Source organism: Macaca mulatta, chromosome 4 (assembly GCF_049350105.2).
Source record: "Macaca mulatta isolate MMU2019108-1 chromosome 4, T2T-MMU8v2.0, whole genome shotgun sequence".
Classification (NCBI taxonomy): Eukaryota; Metazoa; Chordata; class Mammalia; order Primates; family Cercopithecidae; genus Macaca; species Macaca mulatta.
Genome location: NC_133409.1, coordinates 152,934,822 through 152,956,826, shown reverse-complemented (window position 1 = coordinate 152,956,826; position 22,005 = coordinate 152,934,822). Strand labels below are relative to the sequence as shown.

Below are 22,005 nucleotides of genomic sequence, written 5' to 3'. Positions count from 1 at the left end.
TCACAGCTTTTTTCCTAACACTCTTATTGAGATGTCCCTCACTCCCCATGGGGTACATTCTTCCTTGCTACAAGGAGTAATAAACTCAGCGTGTTTAATGACCGTTATGTTCCTGGGGGGTCTTTGGCTGGAAAATACGGATAACACTCAGTGTTCTTTGCTTCCTTCTTAACCCTCTGGGATCTGCATTGAAGACCTGGCCCCATGTTGTGTGGGAGAAGCCAGTACAAAGGCAGGAGGTGCTCTTAGAAAGGACAAAGCCAGTAACGCATTCACTCAACAAATATTTATGGAGCACCCACACATGTCACAGACTGTTCTAGGTGCCATGGACAATAGACAAATAAAACAGGATCCCTGAATTTTCAGGAAGCTCTCAATCGGAGTAGAGGTGAGAAACACACATAAACAGATCATCTTGATTTGTGGAGATTAGTGCAGTGATCAAGCTATGCCCTGGGGACTGCTATGTGCTCATAGTGGTGGTGCCTAAACTAGTGTCGGAGACAATGGGGGGATCAAGAAAGGCTTTCAGGGAAGGAGGCATTTGAGGCCCTGGAAGGCTGAAGACAAGGTAAGAAAAACGAACAATGAAAGCGGATCAGGGAGATGTAAACAGTGTGGTGAGTGGGGAATTTTAGGCAATTTGAGCTTTTTAGAGTGAAAAATGGGAAGCAGGTCGGGGCAGGGGTTAGGCTGAAGGCATGCCAATGTGGAGTTCAAGCTTTATCCTTTAGAGAAGGGGGGCATTACTGAAAGTCCAACAAGTTCTAACATGACCAGATTATATTTTTAGAAATCATTTGAATATCTGCAGCTTACTTTAAAATACAAAAAATTATAAGATGAATAGAAGGATGAAGGAATGGATCAATGGAAACATATTTGATAAAGCAAATATAGTAAAATGCTAATGATAAAATCTAGGTGGTGGTATTTGGATGGTCACTGTAAAATTCATTGAACTCTTCTGTCAGAAGATTTTCAAAATAAAATTTTAGAAAAACATAGACTTTGGCCTGGGTAATGGAAGATGGATTGGGCAGAATAAGTCTGGAGGCAGGGAGATGAGAAAGGCAACTGTCATAATCCAGGTGAGGGCTGATCTAGACAGTGCTAGGAGGAAGGTGGGTGGAGTCCTGTGGTAGGCGCTAACATCAAGGAGGTTGGGGCCTCAAGGACTGTGAGAATGAGGAAGAGAAAGAGTTGAGGATAACACCTAGGTTGGGTGACTGGGTGGGGGTTGGTAGCAACAATGACTCGAAAACAGGCAGCAGGAACAGGTCTGGGAAGGGGGACAAGATGACTTCATGACCCCAAAGTTTCTGTGGGAATATGCTTTGGGAGCTCGCAGACTCCTGCCTCCACAAGGGGGCCACTCTGGTGGGGAAAAGGCTCAGTTCTGTGGGTCTCCACCTCTTGACACTTGCCCCAGTTTTCACTGGATTTCCCTAGGAGTGGAGTGGCTCTTACTCTCCCTCCCTAGGGAGCAACTCTTCCACCCTCCTAATGACTTCTCCACTCCTACCATGCTTTTTCCTCTTTTAGCTTTTGAAAACCATTTTTCTCTTTTCTTCAGTTTTCCAAGTCAGATACTCAAATTTGACCCTCCCTGGAGAATATATCCACTATCTATTTTCCCTTCTCCTCATCTTAGCCTCCCACAAGTGTTGCCCTTGGCTCTCTTTTCCAATAGCATTGTTTCTTTTTTATGTCCTCACTTTCCTGTGGGTGACAGATTATGGAGTTGTAGGTTGAATTGTGTCTGCCAAAGACATATTGAAGTCCTAGCCCCAGGTACCTATGTATGTGACTTGATTCAAAAATAGGGTCTTGGCCAGATGAGGTGGCTCACCCCTGTAATCCCAGCACTTTGGGAGACCAAGGTGGGCAGATCGCTTGAGCTCAAGAGTTTGAGACCAGCCTGACCAACATGGCAAAACCCCGTCTCTACAAAAAAATACAAAAATTAGCCAGGCATGGTGCTGTGTGCCTGTAGTCCCAGTTACTTGGGAGGCTGATGCAGGAAGATCACTTGAGCCAGTGAGGCGGAGGTTGCAGTAAGCCAAGATCATGCCACTGCATTCCAGCCTGGGTGATAGAGCCAGACCTTGTCTCAAAAAAAAAAAAAAAAAAAAAAAAAAAAAAGGCGGGGGGGAGGGGTCTATTCATCAAGTTTAAATGAGATCATATTGGATTATGGTGGGCCATTATAAGAAGAGGGAAATTTTGACACAGACACATGGGAGACGGCCATGTGAAAATGCGGTCAGAGATTGGAGTGAGGCATCTACAAGCCAAAGAATGCCACAGATTGCCAGCAAACACCAGGAACTAGAAGAGGCAATGAAGCATTCTTTCCTAGACTCTTTGGAGAGAGCATGGCTCTGCTGACACCTTGATTTCAGAATTTTTGCTTCCAGAACTGTAAGAGAATGTGTCCATTGTTTCAAGCCACGCAGTCTATGGTGATGTGTTATGGAAGCCCTAGGAAACTAATATAGCAGATAAGTGTGTGTGTGTGTGTGTGGGTCCGTCTGTCTTGCAGGGAAATACCATGGAAAGTTATTATTTGTTATAACCATTTTATCATCTATTTTATGAAATTTTATCTTTTCAAGACAACTTTGCATATGCTTTGGGTTAAAAGACGTGAGTTTGAACATTCATACCATATTTGAAATATGGGAATGTAATGATACCTAATTCAAGCACTGGTGAGAAGCAAATGGAATAATGTATCTGAATCCATTTAGTTAACTGTTCAACATTGTAAACATGGTGTTAGTAGTATCATAACTGTGTGAAGAGGCAGAAAACACTTTGGACTGAGGAATGGAAATCTAGGCCCTTGGCCAGGGTTCAGTATTCACTTGACTTCCCAGTCATAACATTGAATGAATGGCCAGAACACTCTTTCAGTAAATGAGCTTCTGAGAGGCTCCTAAAGAGGCGACCCCTATCCCTCATGGCTGAGAAGACTGTGGTCATAGTTCAAGGTTAAGATCCAGGTTGGAAGACCTCCCCAAATTTAAACCTTGCTACAAAGTATTCTTTCATTTATGTTGAACCCTTCCTTCATTTACATTCCTTTAGGAACCAGGCCCTGTACTGCTCAAGGAAGGTGGGGGAGTGGAATGAAAGTGAGTGAGATGCTACTTCTGTTCTCCAGGACCTCACAGTCAACTTGCAGGAAGTGCTGCAGGGAGATGGCTGTAGTGGCTTTGGGAATGTGCACACTTTTCCAACAGAAAGAACCAGGAACGCTGCATGGGGAAGGCTTCCTGGAGGAGGTGAGGTGGAGCTGGTCCACGAAAATTGAGTGGGATTTCCAAGACATCAGTCTTTTGCGGGAAAAGAGAAATTAGGGCATGGTTTTAATTTAGTAAATATTTATTAATCAAGTACCCCGTTCTAGGGTCTGTGCTAAGTGTCAGGGGTTGGTAGAGCCAGGAAGCATAAAATCAACTTAAGACACTTGGGAAAGATCTCCCTTTGTAGTAAGGAAGTTAAATCTGTATACAATGAAAAGAAACAAGGCAAAAGGCGCGAAGTCCATGACCATGACGAGGGCTGTGAGAATTGTAAATAGGGAATTTGGGCGGTCCTGGCTGATTCTGAATGAAAGTCCGGAGGGGCGTTGCTTTCGGGTCTCGACCTGCGTGTCCCCAGCCCTTGGTTGTCCCCTCCGCAGGGAGGTGAAGGCTGTTTATGTAATCGGCGGCGCCTCGCGGGCGACTGGGGGAACTGGCTGGGGGAGCCTGGCCAGGGCTGACTGCGCGCCCCTGGAATCCGCGCTCCGGGCGTTGGCTCGTTCCCGCCCCGACACCTGGGCCCGCCCTCCCGCTGCGCAGCCGCCAGCCGGGCAGCAGGGTGGTCGGGCGGGCGACTCCCCACGCCTCCTGGAACACCGCCTTCTCCCTACTGGAGCGAGGCGGCTGGAAAAGCCTAGAGACTCCTTGTCCCATCCGCCTCCCCAGTCCCCAGCCGGGCTAAAGGGAGGAAGAGGAAGGAATCCACAATCATCCCAAACAACGGCGCAAATCGTGGGTTTTACTGTCCAGAGGTAATTTCTTCTCTGTGTTTCCAACCTCCTCGCCCTTTTACTTTTTTGGGCTCACTCAGGAAACCGGAGCAGTCCTTCTCTGGGTTTAACTTCAGTCCCTCACATGGCGACACTAGGAATGATCAAGACTTTTGTTGCGGGTGGTGATGTGGGTTTGAGAGGAGGATACATCTGGCCCTGATTCATTTTGGTTTCTGAGTACTATGGAGAACCAGAAAAGTTTTGCGTATGTCGGTTTTCAGGATGAGGTTCAGATGGGTCAAAGCCCTGTGCAGGGCCACAGGGGCTGCAGGAGGTAAGATGGAGGAGGAGCCGGGGGACAAGCCGGGGTCAGTGGTCCAGTCCCCTACGTCTGTCTTAACCAGGATGCAGCTGGATGCTTGCACGTGGCAGCTTTTTCAACGTTTCCAGTCTTATCCTGTCACCAACTGTGCTGCAATGAACAGCCTAGTGTATAGCCTTTTAGTGTATTTGAGCCTTTCTTTTCGACCCAGGCATATTGTAAGGAGAGAGGAACTGAAAAATGGAGTATTTAAAGCAGGGTCAGAGAAATCAGCACTGGATCAGGAGGAAGCCGGAAAGGTGTAACCTTCCCATGGGGCTGCTGGAAGCCTAGCTTCAACCCTTCCAGCTGCAGCACATCCCAAAGTGGGCTGGTGGCAGCGAGAAGCAAGTGAGGAGGAGATGCAGAGGAAGGCAAAGAACAACTCTAGGGACCCAGGGTGCCGGAAAACAAGCTGGAAAAAGGAGATCTGCCCCGGGAAGGAGGCATGGAAAGAGTAGATGTGGGGGCTAGAGGTGGCGTCGTAGAAGACTACTTCTCTGCCCTCGTAATCCATGTGGACACCCACTTTATTCGGAAAGACCGTGAGATCCTCCCGGTAACCGCTCTCAGTGAGCGCCGGGCACTCGGAGCCCGGAAGCCGGTCAAGGGCTCCACCTCCAGGAAGCCCCGCCTAGGAACCAGCTTCAAGGCCACGTCCAGCACGCAGGCCCCGCCCCCGGGCCCTTGGAGCCCCGCCCCCCAGGCGCCGCGGCCGTAGTAAAGGCCCAGCGAGCCCAGCATGCAGCGGAACCGGTAGAAGAGTCGGTGGTCTCCCGGCTTCTTCGAACTGCCCTGGGATGCGAGATCCAGAGTCACTATCTTTAGATCCTGGGAAAGGATGAGGTCCGGGTGGGCCGAGGCTGCGTCCAGTGTCACAGGGGCTGTGTGAAGATGAGGAGAAAGAGGTGGCCAACCCCGGGTCAAGATGTCCAAACCCTCCACCTTCCTCTGACACCCGCGCCCCGCTCCATGAAGTCAGAGAGGCTTTCTCTTCCCAGTCACTGCCTTTGTGGTCCCCAGAGAAGTCTTAGGCCCGGCCCCGCGTCCTCCTCCTCAAAGTTAATCCCTGAATTTCACAATGTGTTGTTCTGTGGGCGCAGAGAGAAGTTCCCCATTGGTGGTGGTGGTGAGATCGTTTCAATGTTATGCCCAGACCGTTTGTTCCCCAAAGAAGACCACCAGAGTCCAGAGTCAAAGCCAAGCGGCAAGGATCTTTACTACAAGTTCGAACGTGGTCCCTCCATTCCACAGCATACAAGAGGGCCCCGAACAATGCGAGTGCTTGCTTTTTTATAGCCCGAAAGTTACAGGGGAACAAAGGAATTCTTTTGGTTCCCGCGCTTTCAGTAAAACTTCGAACGGCTGTCTCCTTATCGGAGACTTTCCAGGTGGTGTTTGTACTGGGCCCAGGAAGTTTGAGAGATATATGGAGATATGTGGTGGGATGGGTTGTGTTTGTACTGGGCTCAGGAAGTTTGAGAGATATATGGAGATATGTGGTGGGATGGGATGTGTTTGTACTGGGCTTGTTTGTGTTGAGCCCGGGGCTGAGGAATGTGCCCGATTCCTTTCATCAACACCCGAAGATGAGACCATCTCTTCTTTGCCCATTTCCCGTGGCCCCTAATTCCCCTGTCTAAAACAAGAATTGAGTCTAGTATAAGAGATGTCGAGGCTCAGACTTTCTGAGCGCCAGTAATTTTCTAAAGTGGAGTTCCTCAAACACAGGGATGAGTGAAGTGTTGGAATATAAAAGGAGGAGTAGTCATCCCCTGCCACACACACACACTCTTTTACCAGGATTCTACGTTCAGTCACAGTTTATTTAAAGCTAGAAGTGTCTCCATCCACCCATTACAGAGGCTTGCGTGGTGGTTCCAGTCTGCTAAATATTTCAGAATGGGGGCTCATTCTGTCTACTGATTTATCAAATCGCATTAATTAATTTCCCTTGCTGATATGAGGGGTTGGGAGAGAAGGGGGATGTGGGAATGTAAGGAAGAGCGAGAGTGGGCGGGCTTATGGGGTTTGACGGACTGTGACCCAGGCTGGCCTTGCTCATCTCTGGACTTCACTGCTGGCTGAACTGGTGCCCTCGGTAAACAGCTGCTTAAAGAGTGCGGGGACTGCTGCAGGGACTTCCTTTTTCCACTAGGCGGCACCACAGCCAAAGTGATAAGAAGTCAAGCGTGGGGCGGGATGGCTGGAGATTGTTTTCCCCTCCTTTTCCTCAAGAACTTGTCCGTTCCTTCTCCAGCTCTTCACCACCACCCCCACCCCCATCTCCACTCTCAGTAGCCCGAGCCCTCCCCTTCTCCACTCCTTCGACCCAATTCCACTAAGTCAAGAACCCTGGTCGCTCTCAGTTACTCATTCAGCGCTACTCTTATGCTCCGAAGTCCGTGTAGCACCACCGCTCCCCGTGTTCTCTGAGCTGGTTTGACTTGAAGGAACCTCACAAAACAAGCCCGGATCGCTGTCAGTCACTCACTCAGTGCCGCATGGAGCTCCTCGGACAGCGCAGCGCCAACTGTCTTTGTGTCCTGAGAGCTGGCTCCTTGACCAGAAATCTCAGCATAAGAGGCCAGGAGACACTAGAAGAGTGACTTTCCCAGCAGAGGAGGCCCGAAACAGGGAGTGGGATGGCTGAGCAGTGGCGATTTGGTGGCCCTGATGTAGTTGTTCTGGGCCTTTGCGGGAGAAGGAAAGGAGAAAAGAGGTCAATGGGAGCATCTCAGCAGCAATCCTCCATTCCCAGACAGCACAGCTGAGCTCTACATGCAGCAGGAGAGATGGAGGTGAAACTCAAGAAAGTACACCCGAACAAGTCGGGGCACCCACTGTTTCCTGGCAGAGGTGTAATTTAGGGAGGAACTGAGGAAATGGAATAAATGAATTCATTCATTTATTTATTTATTCCATTTGGTAGAATTGGGTGGATACAGCATTTTGACCACCTGTAGACTTGGAGGTCCCTTGGTATTCAGAGACAGGACTCTTACCTGGAGAAGATGACCTGGGCTCTGAGGTTTTGTTCATTTTATGATTATTTTTCTGTAACAAGCCCCCTAGGAATTGGGGAGAGAAAACCAATTTGGTCTTGATAACCAGAAGCTGCAAACTAAAAACAAAAACAAACACCCTGCCATCATCCATCCGAACAGTCAATGGTTCTCAGTGGGGCCTATTCCCCACCCAGGGGGAAGTGTGGAAACCTTTCAGGTTGTCTCAGTGACAACAAGAAGGAGGTTCTCTACTGGCTTATAGGGCTTTCTGGGGCCTGGGATGCTAAGCATTTAACAGAGCAAAAGTCATGGAGCATCACAAAGACGGCCTTTCTAAACACCGGTAGCTCCTTTCATGGAGAAATGCTGGTGAAATAGGATCCCTAAATCCTGCTCTCTGGCTTTGGCATACGTTGTGTAGTTTCTGGCTTTGGAGAAAGGAGTTCTAATTCTCTCTCTTTCACTTAATAATCATATGACCTGGATAACTTACCTCCCCTCCCGGAAGCTGCATGGACCTCACTGTAAGTTGCAGATAGTAACACCTACCTTGGAGGATAGTTGTGGGGTTTTGAAATATTAGATGTGCATATAGTGGTCCTTTAAGAAACAGTACTTCTACTGTTATTATCTTAGGTGGCAGAACCATCTCTAATGACTTTAGCACAAGCTGTTATTACAGTGGGTCTCCATCCCCTGAGCTGTCCTGACCTCACACCCAGAGGAGTTTGCCCAGAAACCTGGTGCCCTGTAAGGGCAGCGAATACTACAGAGGTGGAGCTGCCTCCTTCTTGTCCCACTTTTTCCTCCCTGTCTCTATGAGTGAAGAAATACATTTGTAATTTTCTATTACTTCTGAATACTTCAAAGTTTGGGATTAGTCACTGTTTTGTGAGTTACCTTAGTTTAAAATAACAAAACAACCATATGCCTGTTCTCTCAATTGGCTGAGGAATGGGCATTCACTTCTATCTGGCCTTCATCTAATCATAGAGACACAATTCTTCCCCTTTTCTCACTTTCCCCAAATGGCAGGAGCAACCAACCATCGTTTCTCACTTACAGCCCTTCATGTCATTATTATTAACGCTTTTGAAGAATCTGCTTTCATCTTTTTTCCTATCAGCCTGGAGGTGGTCTGGGGAATAAAGAATGGGATGAAATGGTGAGAGTCCAGAGGGGTTGAGCAAAGAGCTCAGAATCACACAGCAAGGCACTGATTTGAAATGCCTGGGAGAAGTGGAAGCTGCATTTGTCTCTCATATTCTTATTGGACCAGGAAGGTATGAAACCCTTGAGAGATGCCCTTTCTGCTTTCCTGTGGTGGTTGCCTAGCCCAGCACTGTCCAGTATGAATGTAATATGAGTCACAAATGTGAGTCACTTATATATTTTTAAATTTTCTAGTAGTCATATTTAAAAAGTACAAAGAAACTAGTAAAATTAACTTTAATTATATATTTTATTTAACTCAATATTCTCAAAATAATGTTATTTCAACATGTATTATAAAAATTATTGCTGTCTTTTACAGCCTCTTTTTACAATCTTGTGAAATTAATGATTCTTCACATATAGCATGTTTGAATTTGGACTAGCTACATTTCAAGCGCCTGTCGGCACATGTGGCTAGCAGCTACCAAACTGGACAGTGCAGAGCTGGCCCCTTTCTCACTGCCTGACAAAGGTAGGTGCTCAGGACAAAGAGAGCCTTGAGGCTTCACCCTTCAGCTTCAGAAGGCCTACTGTGGGGCCAACCCCCAGGAGCCAGGTGGCGTAAGAGGGAGGCCCCACTATCCTAAAGCCTGGATGGCAGTCCTGCCCTCTTCCCTATGAACAAGGGCTTGAGAGGGGGAATGAAGACAGAGCTCCTGCAAAGAGAGGCCGAGTGCCTTCATCTCCCGGTTCACCCCTGCCGGAAATAGGAGCAGGGCATAAGAGACTCCTTTTGCAGGTAGAGGATGAGCCCAGAAGTTGGGGACAATGGCCCATTCCTGGCCTAGATTTCCTGTAGGGATGTTGGACTGAGTGAAGAGCTGTAGGGTAGAACCTCTAGATGGGGAGCTGCGTCTGGCCCAGCACCCTTCCCCCAGTGTCCTACAGCCCCAAGACAGCACAAGACAGCCTGGGGCTAGGTAGTGGGACAAGCATGGGCAGCTTCCCTGAGAGCCACCAGCCCAGTCATGGGGACTGCTCAGGGGAGACTCTGGGGCCCTCTTAGGAGGGGTCTGCAAACCTAGAGCACAGGAAACACTGCCTGGGATCACTTCACCTACAAAGGCCATTAGCCGCTTCAGGGCCCAGCCACACCCTTCTCCATGTATGCGTTCCAGACCCAGTCACCCCGAGCAGGGAGAACCAACCCTCACAATAAGAACTGTGGAGATTGGACCTGTGTGTGGACCCCAGCACCTCCTGTATTTCCTGGGCTTTAATGGGGTCAAGTGGCCATTGTGCCTTCTTCTTTGGGGTAAAAATAAAATAAAGAGAAAAAAAAAAAAAAGAAGGAAATAGGGCCAGGTGGGAGTTGGAGGACTGTGTTTGTGTGAGTTTATGTATGTGAAAGAGGAAGAGAAAAAGGAAATACAGAGCAGACCACACCAGTCTTGCCAACTCCAAACCTGATGAAGTGGAAAGGGCTGGGCTCCTTTATTGAAATTCCAAACTAGAACCAAACTATTCTTGACCTGAAGAGCCTATAAAGGTGCTGGATCAGGCCGGGCATGGTGGCTCACGCCTGTAATCCCAGCACTTTGGGAGGCTGAGGCGGGTGGATCACAAGGTCAGCATTTCGAGACCAGCCTGGCCAACATGGTGAAACCCCATCTCTACTAAAAATACAAAAAAAAAAAACTAGCTAGATGTGGTGGCAGGAGCCTGTAATCCTAGCGACTTGGAAGGCTGAGGCAGGAGAATCGCTTGAAACCAGAAGGCAGAGGTTGCAGTGTGCCGAGATTGCGCCACTGCACTCTAGCCTGGGCAATAAGAGCAAAACTCCATCTCTAAATAAATAAATAAATAAATAAATAAAGGTGCTGGATCGACTGAGATCATGCCCAGTGGGATGGGAGGAGATGGATAAAACAGAGCAGTTACTGGACAAAAGAAAAACTCAGACAACAAAACTAAGAGCAAAACAAAACATGCTTTCCTGTTTATGTCTTCTGAGTGGAGATTCCTGACTGAATGGGTGGGGATCTTGGGGCATTGCCCTGGTCCTCCTTTTCCATAGTCCCAAGGGGAAGTGTTTGTGTATGGGGGGCTGGGGTGTGGAAGTGTTTGTGTATTGGGGGCTGGGGTGTATGGGGGGCTGGGGTGGGGGAAGAGGGTGGGGGAAGAGGGTGTGGAACTCCAGGTGATAATTTCAGAAGACTCCATGTAGCTGTCTTTATGCCCACCTTAGACCGAAACAGTCTTCACAGTAAAGGGAGTCCTTACAAATACCAACCCTTCTTCCTAGTTGCAAACACAGACAGATCTATGAAAAATACCTGTCCGAACATTTAAAACCCAAGTCATCCACTACTGTTCTGCTGATTTGTTTCCCTGTAAGGCTGGAAGAGGGATCTCCCCAAAATGTCACTGATTTTGAATTTATTTTCTCTTCTTCTATAGTCAGGAAGAGACACCAGCGTGTACCAGAGAACGAGAAGCCAGAGATGACAGTCCCTGCCTGAGGCCATCTCTGGTCCACCAGACAACTTAGCACCGACTTCCCAACAGCCACTGCTCCGGGCCAGGTGTCCACCTGGGGAATAGGTCCAGCCCCTTTTTATGGCTCTCGCAGGAGTCAGGGAAGCAGATAAGTAACATATCACAAAGACAGAATGTAAGAAATGCCTGGGAGGAGGTATACTGATGCATGGAAAGTGCTCAGCCAGGAGCCTGGCACTAGAAGGGCCCAGGAATTGTTGGCATGTACGAGTCATAGTTCCATTTCAGTGGAATGAGCAGGGAGAGAATCTCCTAGAAGTAGGTGACTAGAGAAAATGCAGCCTTTTCCTTACCTTTGAATTTTTTCATTCTCCATGTGATGGAGTCATGTCTTGATTTTGCTTCACTGAGTTTTCTCTCCAGCTCCAGAGGAACAGGGGTTGGGTTGAGAAACTGAAACTCTTCACTCCTAGGAAGATGTGGCTGAGGGGGGTGGTGAGATCAGGGGCTGAGGTGTGGGAGAAGGAGGATCTGAGACATGGGGTTGAGAAATGAGGGGATGAAAACTTGGGGGTAGGACCGAGAGCGGTGGCTCACGCCTGTAATCCCAGCACTTTGGGAGGCCAAGGGGGTGGATCACCTGAGGTCAGGAGTTTGAGACTAGCCTTACCAACATGGTGAAACCCGGTCTCTACTAAAAATACGAAAATTAGCCAGGCTTGGTGGCAAGCACCTGTAGTCTCAGCTACTTGGGAGGCTGAGGCAGGAGAATCACTTGAACCTGGGAGACGAAGGTTGTAGTGAGCTGAGATTGTGCCACTGCACTCCAGCCTGAGCAACAAGAGCAAAGCTCCATCTAAAAAACAAAACAAACAAACAAACAAAAACCTGAGGGTTAAGGGATAGTGAGCTGGGAGTCAGAAGGCCAGGGCCAGGGATATGGGGCAGGAGTGAGGTAGGGCATAGGGAGATATGGAAATGAAGATGGGAGATGGAGACAGAGAGGAGAGAAAAAAACAGGGTCAGGGAGACAGAGTAGGGGACCCCGGAGCTATTCATTTGAGCAAGGGGGCATTCAGGAAATAATAGAATCTGTACTGAAGAAGCAGGAAGCCTGAGAAAACAGTTGATTTCTTTAACAACCAACCATGTGCTAATATGGTTGGCACAGGCCTTCCCCGGCTGCAGCCTAAAAGTGTGAATGCAAAGTTAGAGGTGGGTGGGTATTTCTGAGAGAGGAATGTTGACTGCATTTGGATACATGTTGAGAATTGTACGTGGATGAATCAGTAGGCAAAATATATTTGGGGTGGCCCATCATACCTGCACAAGACGACTTTGATATCCTAGAAGAGAAAGAGAAATAGCACAGCCTCAGCACTTGGCTGATTCCCAGGAGCCAAGGAGGAGGTTCAGAGCCTGCCGGATGTGGGGCAGAGCAGGAAGAGTGAGAACCCCTCTAAGTCTCTCTTACCCCATCCTCCTCCCCTCTCCTCACCACGGAGGGCTTCTCCAAGAAGCACCTGCTCTGCCAGTAAGCAGAGTATTTCAACCTCAAGAAGAACTGAGTGAAGAAGAGAAGAGTGAGATTTAGAAGATTAATTTGGCTCTGAGACTGAACAGGGGAGCACTGCTAGCCAGGGCAGGAGAAAGGCTAGAATGGCTTTGCATGATCTTTCTTAAAATAAATAAATAGGTTTTTGAACCTGTGGGAGAATAGGAGATGACTTGAGGAGGGATCACCTCAGCTTGTTTTAAGCACCAGCTGGACCTGCACTGTCCAATACGGTAGCCACCAACCACACATGGCTGTGGAACATTGGGAATTCTGGCTAATTCAAATTTAAATTAAAAATAGAATCCAGGCACGGTGGTTCACGCCTGTAATCCCAGCACTTTGGGAGGCCGAGGTGGGCAAATCACCTGAGGTCAGGAGTTCGAGACCAGCCTGGCCAACATGGTGAAACCCTGTGTCTGGTAAGAATACAAAAATTAGCCGGGACCTGTAATCCCAGCTACTCGGGAGACTGAGGCAGGAGAACAGCTTGAGCCTAGGAGACAGAGGTTGCAGTGAGCCAAAATCATGACACTGTACTCCAGCCTGGGCAAGAGGGCGAGATTCCACCTCAAAAAAGAAAAAATAAATAGAAGAAGTGTAAAATACTTTTTCCATTAAACACAACTTTATTGGTTTGGTAGGACTATATTTTACTTTAACAATCGACAATTTAGCATCCGAATTGAGATGTGCCAAAGTGAAAAACATACACACAATTTCAAAGACTCAGTGTAAAAAAAAAAAAAAAAAAACACCACCAAAAACCCGGAATGTGAATATCTCATTAATACTTTTAAAATATTCATTACAGGCTGAAAGGATAATATTTCAGATATATTGAGTTAAAATATTTTATTAAAATTAATTTCACTTTTATAGTTTTAATGTGGCTAACTAGAAAAATTTGTAATTCCATATGTGGCTGAAATTACATTTCTAAATCACACATGTGGCCAGAATTATATTTATGAATTACATATGTGGCTCACATTTTCATTCTAATACATGCGGCTCACATATTGCTATTGGACAGCACTGGGCTGGAGGTAGGATGGTGGGGCAATCTCAGGTATTCTGCCAGTGGTCCATGCTCTGACCTGAGACTAGGGATGGGTTGCTACCTCTCTGCAATTCTGCCCTCAAGGGACTCACCTCCAGCAGCTGCCTGGGTGGCATGTTCTGCTTGGTCTTTAGGGAATCAATGAGCTTCTTGAGATAGTTCGACTGTGGCTCAGGGGAGGCTACAGTGTTTCCCCGCTTCGGCTCCCTCAGAACCCAGCCAGTAAATCCGTGACAGCAGGGAATTCTTCTCCTCTAGGACTTGATGCAGGCGTTCAAATTCTGTAAGGATCCTTTGCTTCTCATGTTCTACCTGGTCCTAAGAAACAGGGACAGGCAGAGGATGAAAGGATGGCCTAAAATGTCCTTCTAGCCCACTTTATTCAGCCATTAATTTTATTAAGTTTATATGGAATTCCCAACCAGAGCAATGTGCCAGGGCAGACCTGGAAGAAAGGAAAGGAGAGGAGAAGAAACATTTAAAAGCACCTACTAAGTGCTCAGCTTTAAGCGAAATTATTAATTTATGGTTTATTACTTGCCTTCAACGAAGTGTCTAATACATTTCCAGAAGGCTTTTCAGTTTATAATCTTTCATATAGATTTTATTTCTCTCACACACACAGGAAAATAGGTAAGTGGGGTCACAATGTCTTCATTTTCCCTCTCTCTCTCTCTCTCTCTCTCTCTCTCTCTCTCTCTCTCTCTCTTTGAGAAAGGCTCTCACTCTGTCACTCAGGCTGGACTGCAGTGCACGATCACGGCTCACTGCAGCCTCAACCTACCAGGCTCAAACAATACTTTCATCTCCCAGTCTCTCTAGTAGCTGGGACGACAGGCCTGTGCTACCACGCCCTGCTAGTTTTTTTGTTTGTTTGTTTTTAGACGAGAGTCTCGCTATGTTGCCCAGGCTGGTCTCAAATTACTGGGCTTAAGCGATCTTCAGCCTCCCAGAGTGCTGTGATTACTGGCGTGAGCCACCGCGCCCGGCCAATGTCTTCGTTTTCTAATTGGGGAATCCGCTGAGGGCGCAACTGGGCCTTAAAAACCTGTACTTGGGATTCTAAGGGTTTTCCGTGTCCCACCTCGTCTGCAGATGGAGACTGAGCAGTCAGCCCGCTGTGATAATGAGGCCGACGCGGGAGGTGATGCCGCCTGGCGGGTCATGTGCTGAGGCGCAGAGGAGAGGACATGGCCCAACCCGCCGCCCAGGCCCTCTGTCCCAGTCTGTTCCTCTGGCGCTGTGTTCCGCTCTGCGCCACTCTTTATCACTGGATCTTTTTCTGAGGGGTCAGTGTAATAGGGGATTCCAGGAGCTTTGGCAGAGATGTTTCTGCTTCCAGAGATGGTGGGATGGAGTTTTTCTTATGTGAAGACCCGGACGCTGTGTACACCTTGTGCCTTCACTTGTACTGTCTCCTCCTTTTGCTGCAAGACTTGGATCTGCCCCTGCGGAGAGAGGGCCGTTTGGGCAGGCTGTGCCTGGAGATTTCTGGGCCTCATTAAATCCTCCTGGTCTCTTAGGAGAGTGGGTAACACTCTCCAGGTGAGTCCTTGTGTAATTATTAAGGACTCGCCGTTCTCAAGCTGGTGGGGAAAGGGGTTGCTGGGAAGGGAGAAATCTGGAGCCTGAGTGACCTAAGTGACCAGAACATGGTTATTTATGACTAACTAGGACTATGGATGGTGCTTTGGAATTATCAAAGAACTCCTACAAACTTGCCTTCATCTGTCTTACCTACAACTTTAAGAGAGATGCTTTGTTTTTGCCATTTGAAAGGTGAGATACCTGAGGTTCAGAGAGGTAAAGTGATTCCTTGCAGGTTGTACAGTAAACTCACAAGACGGGACTTGAGCCCAAACCTTCTGAGTCAAATTTTCACATCCTTTCCATTCTCCATTGTGCCTTGATTTAGAGTCAGCAGTTCCCCAAACTCAGCTCTTTGAACCCACTGTGCCTGACTGCGAGCTGCCCATTCAAGCCCAAAGGGCGGGGCAATGAGGTGCAAACCGTCAGTGGGAAGGTAGCGGTTTCCGGGGCCTCACTGAACTCCTGGGCTGATGGGGGAACCTCAAATGCCTACCTGATAATTCTGCGCAGCTTCTTCAATCAAGCTGACATTATGGGATTTGTGGTCCTTGGATTCACGACACACAAAACAGAGGAACTTCCCATCATCCTTGCAGAAATAATAGAACATCTCCTGGTGCTTTGGGCATGTAGGCTCTTTCCTTTTGGACTGCACCTCAGAGGCTTGTAGAGCTTGGATTTTCTCCACTAGATTCGCCAACAGCCGGTTGAGCCTGATTGTGTTCTTCCTTACGGAAGTTTTGCAGAGGGGACATTTGAAAAATCCACATGATGTTTCCCCACTCTGAGTGATGCATTTGAGGCAGAAATTGTGCCCACAGTCGATGGTGACAGGCTTCTGCAGAATGTCCAGGCAGATGGGGCAGATCACTTCCTCTTGCAGTTTGTTCACAAACTACCCACTGGCCGTGACAGAACAGCAGGGCTGGTTCAAGACTGTAGGAAGCTGTGCCAAGTCTGTAGGAGTCCCGGAGTCCAATGTGGATACTGTCTCTAGGAAGGGAGAAGGGAGTCAGAGAAGATGGAGGTCAGAGATTCTGCCAATTAGTTAGAAGAGCAGAGAGAGAGGAAAAGAAGAGGGAGAAAAAAAATAAAGAAATGATAGAATATGGTAACATTTAGGATCTAGAAAATATTATAAAAAGAGGAAAACAGATGGGCAGTCCTACCTTGCTACCTCTTAAGAACAAATGGATATTTTGAATGTATAATAGGCTGCTTATAAAGTGAGATAAGTTGTCCTGAACTTTGGACTAAAGGTATGTTTGTATGGTGGTTGACTAAGATCAGAATGACCGGGGCACCTAACACCACTCACAGGGGATTTCCCAATCAGCTCTGAGTAGGGAGTGGAGGGGTGGGTGGTGATGCCTACTGAAAGGTCACAGCCAGTTCACTGCAATGCTTTGAGTATCTTGTATGCAAAGTTCAAGCATTGGTGGAGCATCTGGAAAGTAAGGGAAGGGCAATTCTCTACCTCAGGTACTTTGGTTCCTCACAGAATTTTGTGAAAACATGGAGGTTATCATCACCTACCTTGGGGAATTTCCAGTCACAGCGCCAACCAACCACTCCCTAGTTCAGTAGGAGAGGCAAGGAACTTCCTTTCTGAAAAGTTGTTCTTTGTTTTTGTACTTTGCTCTTGCCCCGGTGATCTTCTGCCTCCCCACAGCATCTGTAGTGGTCTGTCCTCTGTTGATTTTTTCTCTGTACGTCTCCAGGATGCTGGTGTCTCCACGCCCATTCTTTGCTTTGCCAATTCTGTCTATATGTGCTTCTTCTTCCTTCTTGGTGCTTCTCTGATCCCTGACTTGCCTTCTCCTATGGCTTTTGTTCTGACTAGGAATATATCAACCAGTGTCACATACATTCCCTTCTGTACATTCATGCCCTAACCTTCCCTCCTTGCCTCTTGTCTTAAAAAAAAAAGGGTACTTCCTCCCTACCCCTTCCCTTAGTATAGCTTCCACCCTCACCTCCCCACTCTCCATTATCAGCTGCCTGTCCCCAACAAGAAGTACACCATTAATTTTTATCTGATCTTAATCTTAGTCAAACAGGGCTTGTGGATGATTTTGTAATAATAACCAGAGTGATCATACACTCTGCTTTGCCTGGAACCATCCTGGGTTTCACTTTGTCCTGGTGTAATTATTAATAGCACCTCCTTTCACTTTCAGAAATGTCCAGTTCAGACTATAAATTACGTGGCTCCCCTTATAGCAACTGCCATAAACCAAAGACTTTCAGAAATGTTATATCTCCAGACCTTTCTGTTTGTTTGCTTTCGGGTTAAATTAAAACAGCCTAACATCTGTAAATTGTTTTACTTACACTCCTAAACTGCTGGCCCCTAGAAGCATAATTTAACTTTTGACAGGTTTCGTTTGACTGGCATGATGATTTAGAAAATAATAATAATGTAGATGCCTTTAGAGAGAGGGAGGCTATGTTCCCCACCACTCTCTGCTATCTCACATCTCCTGGGCCCTTGAAGGCATTTGACATTATGACCCTGATTTATAGATTTATTTTGCTTATATTACCTCATTTAAGTCTCACCTGTGAGAAATTATCTTTATCCTTTCTCAAACAAAGCAACTCGGTGTTCTTCAGAATCACTTGGAAAAGTTGTTAAAATTCAGAGTTGCTGAACTCCAGCAGAGACTTTCTGTTTCAACAGGTCCTTGGTGGAGCCTGATGATTGACATCTTAAGCAAATTCTCTGGAGATGCTGATGCTCCTGATGGGGGCTCACACATTGATAACCCCTGGTTTAGAGACACTACTAATTGTTCCAGCTCATCCAGCTAATAATTGACAGATCTCAGACTTAATTCCAGGTTTCCTATTCCATATTAAGTCTTCTTTATTCTTTCTTGTTTCAGCATTAATGAAAACAAATAGCAATCTTTAAAAATGATAAACAAATATTTTAATAGAACATTGGTATTTCAATGAAGCTGGGCAAGCCAGCAGAGAGAATGAAAATACTCATATGAACACCACTGGAGAGTTTCAAACAACTATCACCAAACAGGTACTGATGGCTTCATGAGGAAAGAAATTTAGACATAAAAAGGGAGAATCTATAGTGTTTCAAAGGTGCTTTACTGTCTCAGAATTATTATTGTTATCCCGGGTTATCCATCCACTGGACTGAATGGATATATATATATATAAAAATATATATATATATACACACACACACACACACACACACACACATATACATATATATACACACATATATTTTTTTTTCTTTCTTCTTTTTTTTTTTTGAGACAGAGTTTCACTCTTATTGCCCACACTGGAGTGCAATGGCATGATCTCGGTTCACTACAACCTCTGACATCCAGATTCAAGAGATTCTCCTGCCTCAGCCTCCCAAGTAGCTGGGATTATAGGCACCCACCACCACACCCAGCTAATTTTTTGTATTTTTAATAGAGACGGGGTTTCACCACGTTGGCCAGGCCAGTCTTGAACTCCTGACCTCAGATGACCCACCTGCCTCAGCCTCCCAGAGTGCTGAGATTACAGGCATGAGCCACTGTGCCCAGCCCTTGAATGGAAATCTTAAACTCTTAGTAGGCTCAGTAGTCTGAAACCAAAGTCTCCAATTTGCAAGGGCTAGGGTCTTGAGAGAGTTGGTACTGTGTTAGTTCCAAAGGACTTCCAAGCCAATTCTGAGGCATAGAGTTTATAAAAATTAGCCATACAACAGGAAATGATGCAGAGCTCTAATGCACATGAGACAGCTATCACACACAAGAAAGTAGACACAGAGCCATGCAGCAGCAGGTGCACAGATCTGGAGGGGACCAGCCAAAACTAATGGGATGAGACACCTTTTCAGAGGCCAGTGAAGGCCAGAGGCAGCTCAGTTGTCAGACTAAACAGCCCCACCATGTTACACAAGCCTCCCTGCCTCAGGATTCCAGCTACAGAAGCTTCCCCGGCCTCAGGGTTCACATTTCTGGCCCAATGTGAATTGGTAGCATGTCTATGGAGGAAAATAATGTGATATGTTTCAAAACTACAAATGCTCGTTCCCTTTATCCCAGAAATTCCACCTCTGGGAAACTAGTCTACAGATATACTCACACATATAAATTTATTTTGGACTTTGTGGTAATGTTTGCATTAGCAAAATATTAGAAAACAACCTAAATGTACATCAGTATGGAAATGTTTAAATAAATTATAGCCCAGCTTTATAATTGAATAGAAATAAAAAAGAATCAGGGAGTTCTTCATTTACAAATGGAAAATATGACCAAGATACGTGGTTACGTGAAGAAAGAAAAAAATAATGCAGAAAAATGCATGTACTATGCTACCATTTGGGTAGAAAAAATATACTTATTTTCTTGAATATCCATAAAAGTTCTTTCTGGAAGGATAAGAATCTAATAACTAACAATGATTGTCTGTAAGGAGAGGGACTGACTAGCCGGGGAACAGGTGGAAGAGAGGCTTTTCTTTGAACGATATATTACATTTTGTGAATTTTTAATTGTATAAATACATTGTTTTTTTCTTTTTTTAATGCTTTTTACATTATGTTTTTATTAAATAGTAAATCAAAAAAATGAACAGAGAATGAAATGGAAATTTGCAAAGCAATAAAACCAATTAACCAATAAGTATATGAAAACAGCAATCTTGAAAATGCACGCTGAGCTCATTGGCTCGTGCCTATAATCCCAGCACTTTGTGAGGCCAAGGCAGGCAGATTTCTTGAGGGCAGGAGTTCAAGAGCAACCTGGACAACATGGTGAAACCCTGTCTCTACAAAAAATACAAAAGTTAGCCAGGCATGGTGGCACGCACCCACAGTCCCAGCTACTTGGAAGGCTGATGCAGGAGGATTGGGTGAGCCATGATCATGCCGGGTCTGCAGTGAGCCGTGATCATGCCACTGCACTTTAGCCGCCCTACTGCACTCCAGCTTGGGTAACAGAGGAAGACCTTTTCTAAAAAAAAAAAAAAAGAAAAAAAAGAAAAGAAAAGAAAAGGCCAATTAAAGTAAAATAAGATACCATTTTATATCTTAAGTCTGGAATATCAAATATAGCCAAGGACATAGAGAAATAGGTACTCCTATACCCTACTGGTGATAGTATAAATTACAGTAATTTAAAAATATTTAGTAGAATTTAAACGGTGTACTTTCATTTCAAGGTTATGTAATGATAATGATGATGATGAAAATACAACTACCAGCAAATAAAAGTTAAAATTTCTTGAATGCTTACTATGTGCCAGGCACAGTCCCAAGCATTTTGCATATTAACTCATGTATATAAGGAAGTATTATTATTCCCATTTTGAGGACAAGTCAATGGAGGTCAAGAGAAATTAAGTAATTTGCCCCAAAGGTCATTCAGCAAGTAAATAGTGGAATGGGGACTTGAACCCAGGTAGCCTCTAGAGCCTTCTTACGCCCTGTGTGATTCGGCCCCTCTAGAGAAAACTTTGCACATGTGCACTCAGAGATGCATGTAACAGTGTTAAGTGTAGTATTGTTTATAAAAGCAAAATACTGAATAAATACTATATCAGGGTTTTTCAATTACAGCACTTGTTGACATTTTAGGCTGGATAATTCTTTGGTGTGGGGTGCTCCTGTGCACTGTAGGATGTTTACCAGCATCCCTGGCCTCTACCACTAGATTCCAGTAGCACTCCCATCCCCCAGTTGGGGCAAACAAAAATGTCTCCAAGCATGACCAAATGTCCCTGGGGGACAAAACCTCTGGGGGAAAACCAGTGATCTGTATGTAGTTCTATGGCTAGGTCTCAAAACAGTAATGAGTATGCAATGATTTACATACACTTAGAAACACACAATACTTCATATAGTCTACAGTTTCCATATGTGTGATAGAAGTTTAAACACAAGGTCTGAAAGGATACATACTAAATTTATGGCAGTATTTACTTCTGGGAGGAAAGAGAGAGAGAGAGAGAGCAATGGAACTAAGAAGAAAACTAAATGGACAGAGGGAACCTCAAATTTATCTGTAAAATTTAATTTTCTAAAATCTGAGGCAAACATAGCAAAATGTTAATTCTAGGTTGTGGTTGTAAGGTGCTTGTTATATGATTTTCTATTATTTTCTATATTAAGTTTTTCCAAAATAAAATATTTTAGTTAAAACAGGAAAACTGTAGAAAATGAACAATGGATAGAAATAGAAATAGAAATTCAAAGGCATTTTAAAATAAATTCTAAAATTAAGAAAAAGTTCAACTCCTTCCCTACTACTCAGGAAAATACAAATAATGAGATACAAATACAAAAATGAGATAAACTTTGTACTCATCAGATTGGCAAAATTTTTCAAAAATGTCCCGAGCTGACGAGGATGTGGAAAAATGGGACACTTCATACGTTGCTGGTTGGAGTGTTAATGGGCACTATCTTTTTCGAAAGCCTCAAGGCAAATGACTTAAAGTGCATTCGAAGTGTGACTAGAAAGAATATTATAAGAAAAGTAAAATGCACATGGGATTTCAAAAGGATTTTTAGGCTTCAAGATAAGTCAGGGACGGTGGGGTCGGAATGAAGTCAAGGGACAGCTTACACAGAGATAGATACCCTATAACCAGTCTCCCAACAAGAGAGCTAGATTTTATTTAGTTAAAAATAGAAATTCGAAACTGGAGGTAGGAAAAACAGGGCGTTTCTTTCTTTCTTTCTTTCTTTCTTTCTTTCTTTCTTTCTTTCTTTCTTTCTTT

At 45.6% G+C, this 22,005-nt stretch overlaps 1 protein-coding gene across 1 annotated transcript; it reads right to left on the bottom strand.

Annotated features, from left to right (window-relative positions):
• Nucleotides 1-6,193: 6,193 nt before the first annotated feature.
• TRIM31 (tripartite motif containing 31) lies at nt 6,194-17,002 on the bottom strand. Its single transcript, XM_078001056.1, is given in 13 exon segments — nt 6,194-6,856; nt 6,859-6,986; nt 6,988-7,038; nt 7,040-7,072; nt 7,387-7,459; nt 8,460-8,534; nt 11,404-11,519; nt 12,374-12,396; nt 13,761-13,854; nt 13,856-13,987; nt 15,037-15,116; nt 15,752-16,251; nt 16,972-17,002. Coding segments are annotated over 13 exon segments (1,431 nt in total). The 3' UTR covers nt 6,194-6,761.
• Between the last annotated feature and the right edge of the window lie 5,003 nt (nt 17,003-22,005).